The sequence below is a fragment of the Manis pentadactyla genome, chromosome 8 (genome assembly GCF_030020395.1).
Source record: "Manis pentadactyla isolate mManPen7 chromosome 8, mManPen7.hap1, whole genome shotgun sequence".
NCBI classification, from domain to species: Eukaryota; Metazoa; Chordata; class Mammalia; order Pholidota; family Manidae; genus Manis; species Manis pentadactyla.
In genome coordinates this window covers 109,094,690-109,114,263 of record NC_080026.1, presented here as the reverse complement: position 1 = coordinate 109,114,263, position 19,574 = coordinate 109,094,690, and the positions used below count along the sequence as shown (strand labels likewise).

The 19,574-nt window shown below is 37.4% G+C and overlaps 1 protein-coding gene across 5 annotated transcripts in view; it reads right to left on the bottom strand.

Annotated features, from left to right (window-relative positions):
• Positions 1-1,174: 1,174 nt before the first annotated feature.
• R3HCC1L (R3H domain and coiled-coil containing 1 like) overlaps positions 1,175-19,574 on the bottom strand; it is a 166,103-nt gene continuing 147,703 nt past the window's right edge. For 4 of the 5 annotated variants that reach the window (XM_036886414.2, XM_036886415.2, XM_036886412.2 and 1 more), the window contains 5 exons: positions 15,466-15,641; positions 10,787-10,857; positions 10,058-10,153; positions 9,425-9,565; positions 1,175-1,982 (listed from right to left, as the gene is read on the bottom strand). In XM_036886414.2, coding sequence (XP_036742309.2) covers positions 1,915-1,982; positions 9,425-9,565; positions 10,058-10,153; positions 10,787-10,857; positions 15,466-15,641 — 552 coding nt within the window. In that variant the 3' untranslated portion in view covers positions 1,175-1,914. Of the gene's footprint in view, positions 1,983-9,424; positions 9,566-10,057; positions 10,154-10,786; positions 10,858-12,197; positions 12,296-15,465; positions 15,642-19,574 lie in introns of those variants that run through there. The other variant, XR_008998980.1, reaches the window with a different exon arrangement.

Genomic DNA, 19,574 nt, shown 5'->3' with positions numbered 1-19,574 from the left:
TAAAAGCCAAAATGCTGTCAGAAAGGGGAAACATCCTCAAAGTCAAGTGATAGTAACAAGTCAGGTCACTCTCAGCCTTGAAGAATCAAAACAGAGCAAAGGTATACCTCAGATTCAGGCTGAGAGGTTTATCATTCAGTACGAAGCCTGGCTGTAATTCCCTGCATTTCCTTTCAAATGCAGCCATACTGCTCCGACAGACCTGCCTATCACAGAGAAGTCTGTTTGGGAAGCCAGAGAACACAAGTCCTGCGGCTACAGGCTGAAGAGAGGGGCACTGACCTAAGCAGTCCTGGGACAGAGGGTCAAAGGGACTTATTTAATCCCCCAAACCAGAAATGGGGCACTGAACATGAATAAGGGACAATCTCAGAGCTGACCAAGAAGGTAAAGGCCAGTGCTAAGGAACTGTGTGGGAGGGCTCTAAGACCGGAAAAGCAGCAGGAATAGCTGGGTCAGGACTAAGACCCAAGGCCAGTGTCATCTGAGGAACACTTAAACAGAGCCCTCCTCCACCGTGTTCTAGGCAATGCTCATAACCCATCATTGTCACGGGCCCTAAATCATACAAATATGAGACTGCTGCCCTCTTTGAAAGTATAATGAGACACTATTTCTTGCCACTCAGCATCTTAAGGTCTAGTACTACCATTTCTTCAGTGCAGAACCACCTTCCGAAAACAGAGAATACAGATGTGAGATAGGTAAAGCCCAAGCTGAGTCTCTGACTTGTCTGTGTCCTTTAGAAATCTCTCACTGCCCAGAGGTGTTTGTTTCACTCTGGCTACTCTTCATAATGGATGGTCTTGTGCTGCTTGCCAAGTGCCTCTGGCACAGACCGAGATCATACCGAGAACATGTGTGCCAGATGCTTTCTGCAAGACGTCAGATTTAACAGAAATGGGAAAAGGCAAGAAGTTGAGGTAGGGGTGTACTAGGAGGACAAAAAGGGGAGAGGAGCTGCCATATACTGATCCCAAAAGAGACATTTTTGTAGTATTTGTGGGGCAGAGAGATTATCAGCAGTCAGCATAGTGGGGTTCAATAAAACCAGCAGATCCATTGAACCCATGCACAGCATTATAGGGATGAAGGTAAGAAGACAGTTGCTCTTTTAAGTTAAGAAGATAGTTGCTCTTTTTTTGTTGGAATGACAAGCTTACAAAGAACAAAGTGGTATGTCATAAAATGGGCTTTAATGTCTCCCACTTACAACATGATAGTACTGCTTAAAACTGGAACTGGCACCCAGCTCCCAACACTGGCTTCCTATGAGGAATGAGGCTGGCATGCCCCTGGCTGCTATGTAGATGGACAGCCCGAGGTACAGCTCAGTACAAACTCTAGAGTCCAATATTCGACTTCTGTTGCAATTCAGCAGCTTTGGAATTCTGGCCTGACAGTGTAGATTCTGTGAATACCAAGTACATCGGACACTGTTCTGTCTTTTTGTACTAACTGCTCCCTCCCATCCCCCACCCAATACTGCTGTTCTCAGCTTTGAGAGGTACAAGGAACACCCCGCCTTTGCAGAGCCTAAATCTCCCATCATTGCAGGTTCGAATCCTCTGTTTTGTATTTGCTTAAAATAGCTCCGAAGTGTGACCCACACTAACATGACTTGCTCTGTCCAGAGGGCTCGAAAGTCACATCTTCCAAGCTTCTTCCTAACTAACAGCTTCCTTCTATACCCAACACAGTGGGGCGATTCCAAAGAACTGCATTTAGGAGTGAAGACAGACAGGAATCTATCTTCTTTCTATACCCAGTCAGTCCTTGTCTTGATAGATTTGGCTCTCTCTTCCATTAACATGCACATATGCATGTGCACAGATCTCTGGAAGGATCCTCTTATTTGAAGACTAAGGAAATATTTTCTGAATTCATGGAATATCCCCTTTCACTGAGTGATGTTCAAACTGCAGACTGGTCTCTGCCTTCCCAGATATCTTCCCGTTGCTTGGCTTCCAATCGTTTTCTCTCTGTAAATAAGGGCAGTGTTAAAAGTGGTAGTATGCTTCATACAACCAGTGACTTTCCCTTAATCCAAATTACAAGGCAAACTTTAATCATGACATAGGGATTTCTTGGTCTTCTCTTACCAGATTTCAAGAGTAAATAATCTTTTAACTTGCCAAGTGCTTTGTTAGTGGAAACAATGTTACTACTACTATATTAATAAAAAGAGACAGACCTGGGGCTAACAGAAATAAAAGGTATATGGAGTAAGTTAGCATCTAGCAGAACCCAGATTCTAGTCTTGCTATTCTATTTCCTAATTATGTTGGTGCTTCAATATAATTGCTCATTATTCCCAGTTTCCTGATCTTTACAAATATTTCCATAGGGACAAAGAATGTATTTCAATATTCTACTTTCTAGTTCAAATGGACACAACAGCCACTGGGCTTAGGAGTTTAGGGAGTCAGATCTCCCTACAATCTCACAGAAAAATTATTTCAGAGGCAAATCAAATTTCAGTATTCTTTAGAGCACTTTTGGAAACCAGAATCTTCTGGAATACACAATTCCAACATGGAAAAGTGATCACACATAATGGAAGGAAATTTAGAACTATTTCTAAAAACAAAAGATGCACAAATCTAGGCAACTCATCAATTTTTAACACAGAAGCTTGTTTTCCATTTAACACTTCCACTAAGATCTAAGAAAATACAGACCATACATTGTTTGGTGACCCAAGCACTTCACTAGCTGCCACTATACCAGTTCTAATTTCATGGCTAATCATTTATCTTGATACCATAATGTAGGTAATAGGCCTAAATGCTTCCTTCCAAGGGTGATTATTTCAGACAATGTCTGTAAAAGATTTTGCAAGTCATGGACTGGGAGGATTACAGAAATCAAGGTGACTTTAGAGTTAACACTTGCTATTTTGACATAACTTTTCAAATCCTCAGAATCCCTTACATAATTCCTGTATTTGACTGTACTTTAAGGGCAAAGAACTTGGTCAGGGAGCTGACTGCCACTTGTAAATGTGAGAGAGAGAAATTTGCTGCTATTTGGGCACCATCTTGTGGCATTGTCTGAATATAGCAGCAAAGTTACAAGAGGCAAAAAAAACCAGGGGTCAGTAAATTCCAAACTGAAAGCTAATTATATCAGTGCCCTGTGACCTGGCTTTGAGACAGACTTCAGTTGAGGTGGGGACTCTCCAGGGAGAGAGCACTAAGGCTAACTGGCTTGTCTAAAGGATCCCAGGATTTCTTAGGAATGCACTGTGGTTCTGATTCTTGAGCAGGGAAAAGTTAGGAGGGTATCTAAAGGCAAAGGCAATCCTGGATAAAAGCAATCAAATACTGGTTCTGGATTCCAAGAAAAAGTAAAGAACCCAGAAAAATGAATTACTAGAACTCACATTTTCCAGTAAGCTCAGAAACTTGAATCAGAAAGGCAATATAGGAATATGTCAAATTATAAGAAAAGAAATCCAGGAGCAGTAGAAAAATATAATGACCGGCCATAATCCACAATTTCAAAAATCAATAAATTTTGAAAGTTTGGGGCCAAAATTCATTTGGTGGTAAATATAACCTGAAAGGACACGAGGTTGCTTTATAGTCTTATACATCATTTAGTGTAAACAGTCATACACTTTGCTACAGAAATATTAAGGTTAATGTGATTGATTTTGGTGTTACAAAGCATGTACTACGATAACTATATTATCTTTCTAAAACTGGAAAGGTTTAGAATTCTGAAATATTTCCTGCCCTAATGCTTTCTAACAAAAGACTGTGGATCTGTTACCAAATATATGTAAATATAAAAGGAAATACTGGTAGTAATCCACAGGAGAGAAAGGAGACAAATTGAAAAGTACAAAGAGAAAGGGAAAATGTGAGGCATACATTTAGCAATACAGAACACGAACGGAATAGATAAATACAGGTTAAGATGAGACTTTAAAATATTTTCTTCATTTTAAATAGGAAATGGAAGCCTTGGAGGAGTTAAGTGAACTGCCCAAAGTTATATACTCAGTGAAAACTGAAGCTGGACCCCAGGTCCTTGTTTCATAAACCAGCACACTTTCCACTATCCTGACATCTGAAAATATAATTTAAAAAACTATCTATGAAGAAAAGGAAACAAATGTGAAAAAAAAGTATTGACAAAAACATTTCTCTTTAAGAAGAAACATGTCTCTTTATTAAAGAGAAAGGAAAGCAGATAATAGCTGATAGACTTCATGAAAAAGGCTCCTATTAACTTTGCCTCCAACAATTAAAAAAAGTAAACTAAGGGAAAGCCCATCAGCAGCCATAAGGGCAAGGAACTAATGAAGAATAGAATAATTAGAATGAAATGGTTAGCCTAAATCACTCAGATAAGCTGGCCCTGAAGACTCTGATTTGCCAGTATAATAAATAAGTTGGCAGAAATGATAATATTAAATGAGTTGACTGAACTCACCACTTCTCAATGAGAAAACAGAAAGTGTTGAAGATGAAAAAAGGGCCAGTCTGGTGTCATGTTTTAAAAAAAATAAAGAAAAGTGATGTAAATTAAAACTTTCAAAACTTACTTCTACACCTGAAAACATAAAGTACAAGTGTGGTCAAACTAATCTAATTGTCTTCTTTCATGAATTGACAGACCTGATAGATTAAGGAGAAGTAATATAAGTAACCTCTTAATTTTAGGAAGGTTTTTTACATTTTAAGCTTACCAACTATTTATATAACCATTAAAACACTGGGAAAATATAGTCTGGATCACATTAATGTTAAGGGGGGCATTTAACTCTGGAGAGTAGAATTATAAATATATTAAGTATCAACACAAAGAACTAAGTGCTATTTATTTAGCAACAGCTGGTGAACTACCCAGTTAGTCCTTGGGTTAACATTTTCATCTCTGATCTACGACAGGGATGTAAGTTTATTAAACATCGACTGACACCAAAACTATGGGTAAATACTGTGCCTCAGAGAAAGAGATAACATTAAAATGAAAGGAAATATGGTTAGAAATGAAGGGAATTTCACATCAGGGAAGAAAAGACACCAAGAAAATGCCCCAAGAACTAGATTATGAGTCAGCAATGCAGCACTACTCTTCGAAAAAGAACTGAATGCCTACGAAGGCATTCATAAGGGAGCCATGTGATTACATTTTTTATTACAGTTGACTAAATAGCCTATAGAAATTATTTTTACTTTTAAGTTCTTAGTGATTTAATTAATCAACCTAGGGGATCACACTCTATAGCATCTTACTATGCTGATGGACAGTGACTGCAATGGAGGGGGTGGAGACTTGATAATATGGGTGAATGTAGTAACCACAATGTTGCTCATATGAAACCTTCATAAGATTGTATATCAATGATACCTTAATGAAAAAAACAAACCAAAAAACTAAGGGATAACATTATTATTTACTTACTGTGCCTTTCAGGCCTGTGACCCAAAAGATGGCCTAGAAGCACCAATCAATCACCTACCCCCATTAGTAAAATGCAAGTAAGTTATGAAATAAAATTACAGCAGGCTTTAGAAACGAAAGAGTAGTTTATTCTGAGAAGTAATGATTTATCTATCTACAATTTTAGGTGGAAATTGTGGAACTTGGGGAAATTTTACATGTATCCCTAAATCTGGTTTTACTGTTCCCATGTTCTAAGACTTATGAACTAAAGCTCTTATCCTCCAAATATATACAATATGATTTCCTTAAAAGGATTATGGTACTTCTTTTTTCTTGATTCTTCCCAGAGTAGCTTTACTTTCTGAATCTCTTTTTTAAGGGCTCAGAAAGACTTCTCATTAAAATGGTAAAAAGGCCAAAGTAGGGTGAAGGAACTTAACAGGAATGTACTTAAACCTCAAAATCATAAATCCCAAATTCACTAATTAGGAGCGTTTCAGTGCTCCAACTCTTGAGTTTTATAAAGAAAACCACAGAGGACTTGAAAGGGAACAGGGTAGACCCATGAATGAAGTAAGACATATGAAGAAAAATTAAGTAACCAATGTCATTCATGAATTCAGTCAATGAACATATATATGAGTATCTCTCTATGAACCAGACATTGTGCCACAGAGCAGAACTCTTCAAGTAGGAAAAAGAAAGGGCAGAAGGCTGTTCTATAGTATTATTAATATAAGTACTTATATTAGATGATACATATATTTCAGTTTCCATGCTAATTCTGATCAATTGGCAATATTCAAGTCAAAACTCACAGGAGTGTCATGATTTAATGAGCACTGTCTGTCAGGGATAATGGATGAGGAGCAGCAGTACACAGCACCTATTTGTCATTACTGGCTCATATTATTATAATGTACATTAATTTCACAAGAATCACATAGTAACAGTTGTCCTGAATTTGTAAAGCACCTTTCTATCATTTTTACACGTTAACCTATGTTATGCTCAAACAATTCTCCATGGTTAGATAAGCCAGGCATTACTTTCACTGTGTTGGAAACTAGGGCCAGAAAGATGTAAGAGACTTGCCCATGGCCACACAGCTAAATTAATGGCAAAAACTTGATTAATGCCTTGATTCTGTCATTCTTAAAAGATCTACCCTTGATCTTTACAGTTAAAGGCTTTAGAACAGAATGGTGTCCAGATGTTCACTACCTCTACAAAGGAAAAAGAAGAGGAAACTGGTTTAAATTCCCGTGCAGTTTAAATTAGACTAAGGAAAAATCTTCTGACAGTGAAACCTGTTAACCACTGGACAGATAACTAAAACTTAGAAACCTGTCACATTTCATTTTCTGAAAAAATGAAAAATGTTTGATTTTTTTTCTGGGAAAAAAATGTTTATTACCCCAAAAGTCCTGTAAGAGTGACCACAGTACTGTACAAGGAGCATGGTTTTAATAGAGAGGCCTAGGTGCAAATGCCTCTTCTCCATTTACCAGCTGGGTGATCTTAGGCCAGTTACTTAACTTCTCTGGGCCAGCTCTAAACTGGAGGTAATATCATCCATCACAGAAGTATCATAACATGTCATACTGTCTGAAGTGTCCTTCCAATCCTTTTAATCACAAAAATCTTTTCATGGCTTTTAATCTTAAAATCTTCAGAACTGAAGAGGAGAAACAAATGCTTAAAATTCCAGGTTCATATTTTCTTTCTTATATCAAGGCAGATATCCTCATTAGACTGTAGTCTTAAGGAGAGGAAGAAAATCTTGCGATCTCTCTACTTCTTCTAAATAGGGTGCATAATGCTTTGCACAGGGCAGGGCTTAGTAAATGCCAAATGTTGTTGACAGACTATTAAAGGAAATTTACAATAAAGGCAATAAAGACAAAAAATATGCACTGAAATCTGTGGACTCACCATATAATGGTACACTACTATTACTAAAAACAGCAGCAGGCCTATGGAAACAGGAGGGAGAATACTCCTATGTGTTTTGAAGATGACTGAATATCTTTCATGGATTATTTCACTTGATTTCCATTTTAAGATAAGGAAACAGAGGCCTCCAGAGAGCAAATTAATTTGCCCAAGGTCACACAGCCAACAGAGCTCACATGTAGACCCAGGCAGTCTGATTTGAGAGTCTATAATGATATCCAGCAAGTTGTACTGACTTCTCCCCCTCTAGTGGAAGATCTGGAACAAAAATACCTGTTCTGTTTAATACCTAAACAGTACTTTTAATTTCCACAGAAAAAAATCATCAGTTGACAGTCTTGGGCTCCATGAAGGCAGTACAACAATATCTGCTCAATGCATAAAGAAGCCACAAAGATGTATCAGGAGTTTTCCGTTGGTGTTCTCTCAGATATCAAAATGGCAGAACATAATAAAGGATGAGTCCTCTATAATCCATACAGCCTCAGCACCAATGTATAGGAGGAACTTATCACAGTGGGTCTCTATTCACAACTAAAAGCCTTGTTTTAAGATGTAAGTAACAGGGTATCCACTTAGCCAAGTCTCACTTTTAATTCCATCACTGAAATGTCCTTTGTATAGCTGGGCACATAAAACAAATACTTCAAGTAGCACTGAATGCTAATGCACCTTCAGAGAAATGGAGGGGACCCCTTAGATGATATCCGTACAAAACTATCGCTGCAGTACCTGGAGATATACAGGTGAAATTACACCCAGAGGGAAGCATGATACATTGCAAAGAGAGTCGTATCTCCTTTTCTGGATACTCTTGTTATTACCCTCTACTGATCTTCTGAGATAATTGTGGTTATCACAGAGAAATCATTTTCCTCAGAGGTAACCAATTAATAAAGGATTAGGACACTGCACATTCCCTTTAATCTAGTCCTGTTACTGCCATCTATAAAAACTAGAGGGATCCCCTGTTTCTGTAGTCTATAAGAGGCCTTGGAGTGAACAATGCATTCATTGGAAAAATCAAAACCACCTCATTATAATCATTAAGCTTTCATAAATTGGTTGGGTTCAACTCTGAAACTCTAGCACTTGCCAGGATACACTCTGTCACTGGTTATCTAGTCAGAACAGCTGAGAGTCCACAAGCTGCCTGCTATCACCAAAGCAGAGCAGACAGGAAGTATTAATGGCCTTGTTAGACAGGCAATGAACAAGGAGTTTGAAACTTCAATTCGTTTAATGGAAAAATGAAGTTACTTTTCGGTAAGTGGAATTTTCAGAATAAATTGCCTTCACAGATTCCACCCATCGTGGGCTAAGGCAATGAGACTGTCTAAAGCCTGAAGGCTGATAAAAGTACTTAAGTGCAAAGCCGAGTCCCAAGCCTTTACATACAGTCAACAGCATATAAAGGGGGAGAGACAGATTTTTAACTTCAACTCCAAACTATAGGGAAAGAAAAATCTACCTTGTGGATCAATCGAAGTATTTTCTGAGAACTCGTAGGTAATGGAAAATAATCAGAAGCTAGGTTAATCTAGAAGTACTCTAATGGAGCCATTCAAGACTGTCTTTAAAGAAAAAAAATTCCTCCCATGGTTATCATCATCAATGCCAGTTGCTGGCTTTTCCTTAATTTGTCTTCTACCTCCTAAGATCTAAAACATCTGATAATAAATACCACGGCAATCATGGCCCAGTAAAGCTATAGCAAATAATGTTTTCTGTCCAAGAGACTATCATGCCTGCACAAGAAAATTTTTCTCAAGAGTTTGGAGCAAGAACTATAGAAAAAGCCATGGATGAGCTAGGAAGACTGAACCTCACTCTTGGAAAGCAACAGCAGGAGTGTGAAATTAGGATGACTGGGCATGCGGCATGGCAGGCAAATCCGGAAATGTCTTCCTCCCAAATACAAGGCATGAAAACAATTTCAATACACTTGGGAGGCTTCAAGTTAATGGAAATTGCAAAATAGTATGGTGTCATTCATTCATTCTTTTTTTACAATGCCTCACAGTGAGCTCTAAAGGGCCTAGAGAAGAACACCATCACTTCAACTCACCTCGGGCCTCTTGCAGTTTCCTGAGCTCTGCTTCCTGTTCTGTTTTGCTCAGCTTACTTCGAACCCCAAGGGCACTGATGACTAACCTTCTGGCTAAGGCTGCTGAAGTCTCAGGACGCTCCTTTGCTGGCTGGAGGAACTCTGAATGGGAGAAAGGGAGGGAGTAGGAGGAAGTGAGGAAGAAAAAGCACTCAAGCTCCAAGTGATTTAACTCAGTAATTAACAAACAAAATAGACTAACAAGGGCTGCATCAGCAGTAATTAATACAAGCCTGATAAATGATGATCAGAGGAAATTAACAAGGCAAAGCACAAACAACCATGGCTTCATTATCTGTATTAACACAATATCTTACAGTGACTCTATCAAACAGCTAAACACAGAGGTAAAATAGATAAGGATGTCATCAGAAAATGGTTGCTGCATTGCTTGCTGTATCTCCTACTCTCTTCAAGTGGCTGCTCAAATGCCAACATAGCCTTTTCTCTTTTCATTTTTCCTTAAAATCATACTCCCTTTAGTACTAAAAATAAAAGTGATATGTTTTCAGAACTCTGCATGCTATACAAGTGCTGGACAAAACAATAACGCCACTAACCAACAAGAAAAAGGCCCTGAGTTTACAGGCTTACCGGCATAAGCTCTAGCCTTCGCCTTGGCTGCTCTTGTGGCCTGTGACAAGGGCCGGATCTTCACCATGGTATGTTTACTACCCAGAGCATCACGAGCTGCAAAGAGAAATAAATATAAGGAAGTAGAAGACATTAAGAAGAGTGAGGCAAAGGAAAATTTAAGACTAGTTCTTAGAAAGCATTGCCTAGATGTTATGTTTTTTTTTTTTATGGCAAGCAAAAGAAGAGGTAACTCTAGAAAATCCATAAGGAGTAACTTGGCAGTGATTATTTTTAGATCAGGGATCAGCAAACTATGGCTTTGGTGACCGAATCCAGCCAGCTACCTTTTGTACTGAAACAGAGCCATGCCTATTCATCGCATATTGTCTCAGGATGCTTCCCTGCTACAACAGCAGTTAGGTACTGTCAGAAACTTTATATCCTAAAATATTAACTATTAGGCCCTTTACAAAATAAGTTTGCAGACCCCTATTCTAGGTGGTTCAGACAGGCACCAACAATTCTAATTTCTCTGAATGCCTTTGCATTCTGGAGACTCTCTCTCCAAATACCACCGGATTAAGGTGAAAAGGAAGAGGTGGAGTATATGGGTACATGCCTCAAAACCTGTACCTGTCAATTACCTATACTGGCTGAATAAAATGCCAGGCAGCTGAAATAGAAGGGAAATATGGACAAGCAGCAGGAGAAAATGCACAATAAGAAAAGAATCCACTGGGTAAATACCTGTGACTGGACTGGAGAACACTCCAAGGGCATGTGTATCATCCACCCACTTAATATCAAATCCTTTCTTTCTGCAACAGAAGAACACATGTTATTTCTTAAAATAAAATTTACTTTTATGAAACATCTTTCAAATAGAGTCTCATAAAGCATTTCATTATGAGATAAAGAAAAACACTCAGCAAGCGCACAGGTGGAATAGGAATAATGACACGAAAAAACAGCTTGGAGGACAGGAGAAGCCACTGAATTTTAAAAGCAATAATACCATCATAAAGAACTACCTGGGAGTATTTTATGTTCCCAGCCATTTTATAGACATCAACTAATTAATCCTCACATGTCCCTTGGGGAGGTAAAGTATTTATCACACTATTTACAAGAGATGTTCTTACGGGCACAGAACAAGAAGAGATGGAAAGAGGAAGCAGAGGAGGGGTAGAAGAGTATTAGAGGAGAAGGTAGGCAGGGAAGGTCACTTGGATTTAATGCAAATATAGGCTCAAGGGCAGAGACAGAGAAGGAGAGGAAGACAGGTCATTCAAAGCAAAACAAAACAAAACAAAAAGCAATGGAGAAAAAGGGCAACTATAATCAGTGACTGACCTAGTTGTTCTAGTTGTAGAAGCAAAGTAAGAAAGAAAGGGAAAATAGGAAAGAATTGTGGCAAAGTCAGAAAAATTCAGGATAAAAGAAATCAAAAGAAATGTCAGACCAGATTAGAAAGACTCAGAAGAATGACCAGGAAGTACTAAAAAAAAAAAACTTTTATTTTGAAGCAGGAGCACAAGGACTATCAGGATGACACAACAGTATTAAGTTTTTCAGTCAGCAGCTTAAAACTGCTCTGGACCAGGTTCTATCACCTCTGGCCAGTTTAACCTCTCTTGAAGCCAGGTCTGCTCATCTACATTACTACTTTCCTAACAGAGTTGTGAAAATGGAAACAAGATCGTCCATGACAAAGCAATTAGCACAGTGTTGAGCACTTACTGCACATTTAAGAAATGAATGGTGCTCATTATTTTTTTATTATTAATAGCAATATTCATGTTTTTAATTCAAGGTTATTAATGTTGATGAAGGTGATGATTAAAACATGAAGCTGACTCTGGTGTTTGACTCATAGGCATTATTATAGGCTTTTGTACTATGACTTTTTCTTTATTTTTATAAAGCACAATAAAGAAAAAGAAAACCTGCTAACCTCTTTAACAAGTGAAGAAAAAAAAAATTCCTCTCAGGGAAAAAGAAGTAACGGAGTCTTCGAAGGTTAGTTAAGAGAATTTCCTGACTGTAGGAGTAAGTTTGACCATGGCATAAAATGACCACAGGAGTTGAAGACTGGAAAACATTCAATAGTAGAAGAGCCTATGTTATAAGATAGCTTACAAAAAGGAAAGAAGAATACCTAGAAGGGCTCTGGAGGGCCTTTGAGACTTCAGAATTTCATAATCCTTCAAAATACTTCTCCTCTTTGGGAATGTTTTTGGGTTTGATAGAACATATCTTACAAGTAAAATAAAGAAAACAAAGCAAATGGAAGTTAATTTGTAGGAATGAACTACTCTTCAGGAAATTCTAAACATCAACAAAACTGATCCTTGGTTCTAAAAATCAAGGTAGTTCTAATTTGGGATTTAATTTCATTGACTGCTTTCTAAAATATATTATGTATTTCATATAAAATAGGCCCCAATCCTGGGTCTTAACATAATTGTAATCAATTAGACTAACCTACACTGTATATTTAGAGTAAGGTGTATGGCAGAGATTATCTGTCCTCCAGGATCCAGTCACCTCTTCTTTTAGTTATAAAACTGATACTGCTCCCCAACCAAAGTTAAGTGAGATACATGGCTGCTAGCTAGTTTTGCCTGTTCTGGAATTTTATAGCAAAACAGGATACTTGTTTTTGTACATAAAGTTTCAATGTATACAGCCATACTCATTTGTTTACTATTATCTATGGCTGCTTTAATGCAACAGTGGCAGAACTGTCTAAATATTTACTATTAAGAAATTGCCCTTTAAGAAAAAGTTTAGGGCTAGACTCTGATACAGAATCTTATAAATTTAATATGTACATAAATTTTAAATTTAAAATAAACCTGGTTCACTTTTAGTATCAGGATTGTAGCATTAAAGTATAATCCTTTGTGGTATTGACTTTCTTCTAGACCCTGAAAATCTTATTCTTACTTTCTTAATTATTTATTTATTCTGGAACCTTATTTTTTCTTATAAGCTGGAGATACACTTTTGACTCTTTTACCTTCTCCTATATATGTATGAACTATATATGTAACAAGAGTTATAGCATAATTGTTCTCAAACCCCTCTTTTATCAGTTTTATATTTTCACTACATAATTTAATTAAATAAAATTAAAACAATGAAATATAAATGTGAAAAAGAAGAGTTGTTGTGTCTATAATAACTTAACTGAATACTTTGGAAGACTAGAGAAAAGTGAAGTAAAAAAACCCCAAAGTTTATCAATCATGTTTGGCAAAACAGCTATGAAAGACAGAGAAAATAGTTTAACATAGAAAGAATATGCACTCAGATTGACTCTGAGGATAAAGTTCTTGCTCCAGTGTAAAGAAATGCAACTTGTAGGTGATATATTATAAGGGTGATAAACAACAACTCTTCTGTCAATACACCAATAACTTGGGGGCAAAAAAGTCTTGGTACCACATCAAAGGCAAGTGAATGCACATTTATATGTGTTGTTAAAATAAACTAACTGAGACATATAACTATCATTTTTTACATTCTCCATTTGACTATTTCTATCTCAGTGGTCAGAATAACCTCAAGTCAGTGATTTAATTTATAGTTAAATTAAGTTGTAAGGGCCCTGGACTATTAGGGCCCTAGTGCTTGGCGGAAGAAAACACATATCCTCTCAGGAGAAATCCTCTTCTTTTATTGTAGGCCTCAATTCCCATAAATGAAATTCCAAGGAAAACGGTAGGCCCATAGTAAAAAAAGTAACTAAAACTCTACAGAAGTACATACTACAAGCAAGGATCTGCAGAAAGAAAACTAAAAGGACTTCAGGTAAAGGAATTATCAGACATAGACTACCGAAGATTCATTTTAATATACTTTAAGAAATTTTTTAAATCTTGAAAATAATTGGAAATAAAACTCAATGGATAGATGTAACATCCAATTAAACACAGCTTAAGAAAAAATGAACTAGAAACTAGAGCAAAGAAATTATTCAGACTGTAACAAAAGGTATAAAATTCGAAGAAGATATTAATGAGGATTAAGTAAAAATATCTAATATACATTTAATTGGCATCTTAGAGAAGGTAAAAGAGGGAGATTGGCAGAGGCAATATTTGAACAGATAATATCTCAGTGTTCTCCAGAATCAATGAAAAACATTTAATTCACTGATTTTAGAAGCCCAAATAATCTCAAGAAGAATAAACAAAAAGAAACACAAAGCCACATCATACTTAAAATGCACAATACCAAAGACAAAGAGAAAACTTTAAAAGCATCCAAAGAAAAAACACATTACATTGAGAAATGACAATTGTTAGATTTTCAGCTGGGTTCTCATCCTCCACAGATAAAGATAGGAAACAGGAGAACAAAATCTTCATGTTTCTGACAGAAAGATAACTGCCAACCAAGAATTCTATACCTAACAAAAATGTCTTTCAAGAATGAAGTTGAAATAAAGCCATTAAAAAAGCAACAACAAAAAACCCAACTGAGTTTCTTACCAACAGACTTACACAAAAAGAAAACAAAAGAATCAAAATAATCACAATACTGTATTATTTGGGGATGGAGGTAAAGGATGGAATTAAAAGCCCTTCTAGTGTTTGGAAAACAGTGTGATAATGTTAACTTTAGCCACTGACAAGTTATGCATGCATTTTGTAATTTCTAAAGTAACTACCAAAGAATAGAAACAGAGTACCATTTCCTAAAAAAATGGAATGAGGAAAAAATACCTCAGCAATCCAAAGGCAAGAAAGAAAATAAAAAGATGGGACACAAAAATAGATGGCAGGCATACATCCAAACATATCAGTAATTACAATAATATAAATGAACTAAATGCACCATAAAGACAGATTCAGAAGTCATCACTGATGATGTTCTTCTTTAGCTAAAATGAGGTCAAGCAAGACTGTTTGGCATTTTTGAGGAACTTAGAAGACAAAGTTTGATACAGATTTCTAATGGGTTTGGAAAAGACAATAAACTTGATGCTAAATTAAACAAAAGGGAATATGAAAAACAGAAAAGACGATTTTTCAGAAGACTTTAAAAAAATTTTTTTAGTTTTGATATCTTGATGTACAATTACTTGAACATATGGTTACTAGACTCCCCCTATTATCAAGTCCCCCCCACATACTCCATTACAGTCACTGTCCATCAGCATAGTAAGATGCCATAGAATCATTACTTATCTTCTCTGTATATACTGCTTTTCCCATGTCACCCCCCCCTACATTATGTGTGCTAATTGTAATGCCCCATTTTCCTCCTTATTCCTTCCTTCCTACCAACCCTCCCCAGTCCCTTTCCCCTTGGTAACTTAGTCCATTCTTGGGTTCTGTGGGTCTGCTGCCAGAAGACATTTTTTAAAGACTTCATCCCACTTTCCCTAACATCCCCAACCATTTGCAAATACTTACTGATAACTGCAGAAAATCCTTAGGAGGTCTTCAGTACGAAACTCTTGGGGGAAGTCATAAATTTCAATGACATGTGGGAATTCACAATCACTGAGGTCAATATCAGAAACTTCATGGTTGTAATAATCAAATCTAGGTTCCTGGATGCTTTCTCTATTCTTCATATTCCCTGATAACTAGGAAAGAGGAAGCATATGTGACTAAATATATCAAGCCAGAGCTTTATGAAATATTCTACCATATACAAATAATCCTTGTAAGATAAATTCTAGCAGAAATAAGCAGGCGAAGAGAGGCAACAAAGGGCCAGGTAGTTTATTTGAGCACAAATTCCCAGGTGATGTTCCGCGGTCTGGCTATCACAGGCTGGGGAAGTCACACCCGGTCAGGGAGGTGGGGGCTTATAAGGGGTTAGGAGGGGGAGGAGTGGGAAGCTACCCTAGGGGGCATGGAGAGGTATGATTGGCTAAAGGTGAAGTAATAGACAAGTAGAAACTTTTTTTCCTTCCAAGAGGGAGGAGGCTGACATCCAGGTCTTAGTTGGCACATCAGAAGGATGGAATTCAGGAAGAGCTGTCCCCTTTCCATATAAGGCGTGGACCTTGGGGTCTGGTCTGTTCTCCTTTTATGGTATCTCTCTGTTCTATTTGCATGTCCTTGTTTTTCCTTCCTCCAGCCTAACATTCCAGCCTTTTGGTCATAATGGGCAATGACTCGATCTGGCTACTTCCAGCTGACAAGGGGTGTCGTGGGGGTTTGAGGCTGGTATTAGGCCGAAGGAGGGGGTTCAGTGGGAAGAGGTGCATAACGGTGAAGTAACATCTGGTTGGTGGCGACTTGGGTCATCTGGGTTAGCCGCTGTTGGAGGAACTTGAGGACACAAGGGGCAACTATGAGTAAACCACAAACTGTTACTAAGGGGCCCAGGAGGGGCATTAGCCAGGCTATTATGGGGGACTGGAATTCTGGATTGAGTTTACATTTCAATGACTAGTATTGGGATTTAGTACAGATAAGGCTGCATTATTGAAACAATACTTTTCCCTAAAATTACCTTCATTTTTATTAGAAGTAGCTAGATTAAGAAAATAATTAACAGTTGGCTTGATTATTTGCATAAGTGCAGCAAGAAGAGCAATTGATTATATAGGCTCTTTTAAATATGCATTGCTGGAACTTTTTATAAGGAATTTCAGACTGGACTTTTAAAGGCTTCTTGAAGCCAGAAAGCCAAGCCAGACTTGCCATCAGGTTGTGCCTGTAGTACCTGTACATTTGGGTGAATTCCTCTCTTCTCTGAGGTTCTCAAGACATTCCTGAGGTTCCTGTACCTGCCAGGAAGTGACCTTCTTTACTCACCTGGTAAGGCTGCTGGGAACCCTGTAAGCAAGGTACTAGGCCAGTTCTTCTAAGGGGCTTTGTTGGCTTTATAAAGTCAATCTTAGTTCCCTAAAGTTGTCTGTTCATATCTGAGTTTACACACATGTCTCTCAGGTATGACGTTCCAGTAAAAGCCTTGGTAATATAACCAGTGTTTTTAATTGGTCTTCTTACAAGGAAAGCAGATTCTTATTGAACTTGTACAAATAAACATACTGCCATGAACTATAAAAATAGTCACTGAGAGTTTTTAAATTCTGGAGGGGTCAGGTAGAGAGAAAGATAGTTTCAATTCTGCTTATAAAGGCAGTCATTTACTAAACTGTTCTCAGCTTAAGAAAAAAGCTTAAAACACTTTATCAACAACATTTGAAACAAAAAGCCATAAAATAATTTTCCTTAGTTTACTTAATCTTATGTAACTAATACCTGTTGTGCTGAAATTTAGTTCTTTACTAGCTTAAGAGTAATAAAACAGTGACTATAAATAATAAAAGACTTACAAATGACAATGGTCAAAGATTTGATGAGAGCTTACTGTAAGACAGCTGACATAAGGAAATTCTGATATTTCTGTAACACAAAACATTTAGTAACAAAGTTTAGCATTATTCTTTTTGACAGTGCTTTCTAGGTAATTAAGCAGGTAATTATATATCAGATAAATAAGCCAAATTAGCCAAATACTTTTTCCAATGAGAAAAAGTTCTTCTGACATGTTCTAGGGGCCCTCTGGAAAATATCAGAGTTAAATAGAGTTTGTGAAAGTACCTTTTTGAATTTGACTTTTTTTTTTTGGTACTTGCTTAAATAGGATTATAGGTTGCCATGAAGCAATACTTATCTATTTAACTAGAATGACAACAAAATACCACAAAGGCAAATAAAGGTTACACAGTTGTTAGCAAACTTCAGCTTTTAGTCTTCTTAATATTAAGATTTTATTTTCTTAAATACTCTGACAACTCATCGAGACTTTAAGCATGAGAAACTGCTTTGATAAAACAATTAGAGAACTTTTTGCAATCTTTCAATATTAAGAGCAGACTAACAGTTAAGAAAACTTTGTCTTTTTAACTAAAAACAAAATTCTAATTTTGCTGTGTACTTGATACTGAGATTCATTTGCTTTAATTTTATATAGCATGACCATATTAAATTCTTCTACAAACTTTCTACAACTTTCTTTTTATAGAGTTCTCTCTCTAAATAAACAGCTGTACTTTAGAACAAAGTTACTTTTTTTTATCAAAAGACACATTCTTTAGCATGCAGAAATGTTTTCCTTACTACTTTAAGTAGTTTTGATTAGAACTTAAAACCATCACTTTAACCTTTAGTGAACACTGAAAAATAGGCCACTGTAAACTGTTACACAAGCATTCTTCAGATTGACAAATTTATGAACATTTTATAATTTCTGTAACTATGAGCTTTACAGCACAATCTCTCACTAAACATAAAGTATATCTTTTTAACTTAGCAAAACTTTAAGGTTTTAGGTTACCACAAAGATTCTCAGGCTGTAGATAGGTATACACACTGTAACACACAATTAAAAAGGTGTTCACTTGCCACACTTACTTAGTTCATTCATTCATAATAACTATGCTAGATTACTTACAAGACCTTTACTGAATATTAGACAAAGCCAAGCCTTTAAGCATTTTATTCATAAAAGATTTAGCAGATAACATCAACTTAAATGACCTTAGGTAAACTTAGGCAGCTGATAACTACAAGGACATGCTCACCTCAGCCAAACCCAAATTAGCATTAATGCTTAACATTTTTTATCAGATTTTCTGGAAGTTTTAGAATGCCCAATTTTCACAAGCGCTTGTTTTTAAATCAATTTTTATTAATACCATCCAGAGGTAGGAAATATTTTTCATCTACACACCTAGACACACAAACATACAAACTGAGACACACAAACATACAAACCGAGACACAACGACTACAGTCAGCAACACTTCTTACACAAAAACATATACACAGACAGACAAACCGATAAAAAGACTTGAGTCACTGATATCTAATTGCTTTCCCTCTCTTCAGCTTCTTGTCTCTGGCTTCTGGAACCAGAGGGCGGGAGGAGCATGTTCTGGTGGGAGAAGAGGGTGGTGAAGGCGGAAGGAGAGGGAGAGGGGTGGTGCAGCCACTGGAAGAGGAGAGGAGCAGGTAGGCGGCGTGGATGGGAACAAAGGACCTGAAGATGGCAGCGACGTGGGGGAGGACAAAGAACTTAAAGATAGTGGCGAAGAGGGGTAGGGGTAGCGAGCTGAGAGAGGTGGGAGACCAAGGTCCTCCAGTGGATCTGAAAAGGAAAAAGGACTGGGCAGAGTAAGAGGCTGACCATCTTTAACTGGAGATCGGGCCAGGAGAAACTGAGTCGTTGAACACTTAACGTAAAGGTCTGGGCAGGAGCGCAAAGTCCAAAAAGCCTGCACATATGGGATTTCACTCTACTCTCCGCTCCGGTGGTAATAATTAATCAAGTCGGTGAGGAGGCCAAAAGTGAAAGTTCCCTCAGGGGGCCAGCGAGATTGATTGTCCAAGGAATACTGAGGCCCGGCCTCAGAGCAAAGAAAGACTAGCTTCTGTTTGCGAACTTCCAGGGACAAATATAGAGTAGCCAAATTAGAAATGAGACACTGCAATGGGGTCTGAGCCTCTGCTTTTGAGGCTGTTTCCCCATGTCTGTGCCACTCCCCAACTAATCCCAC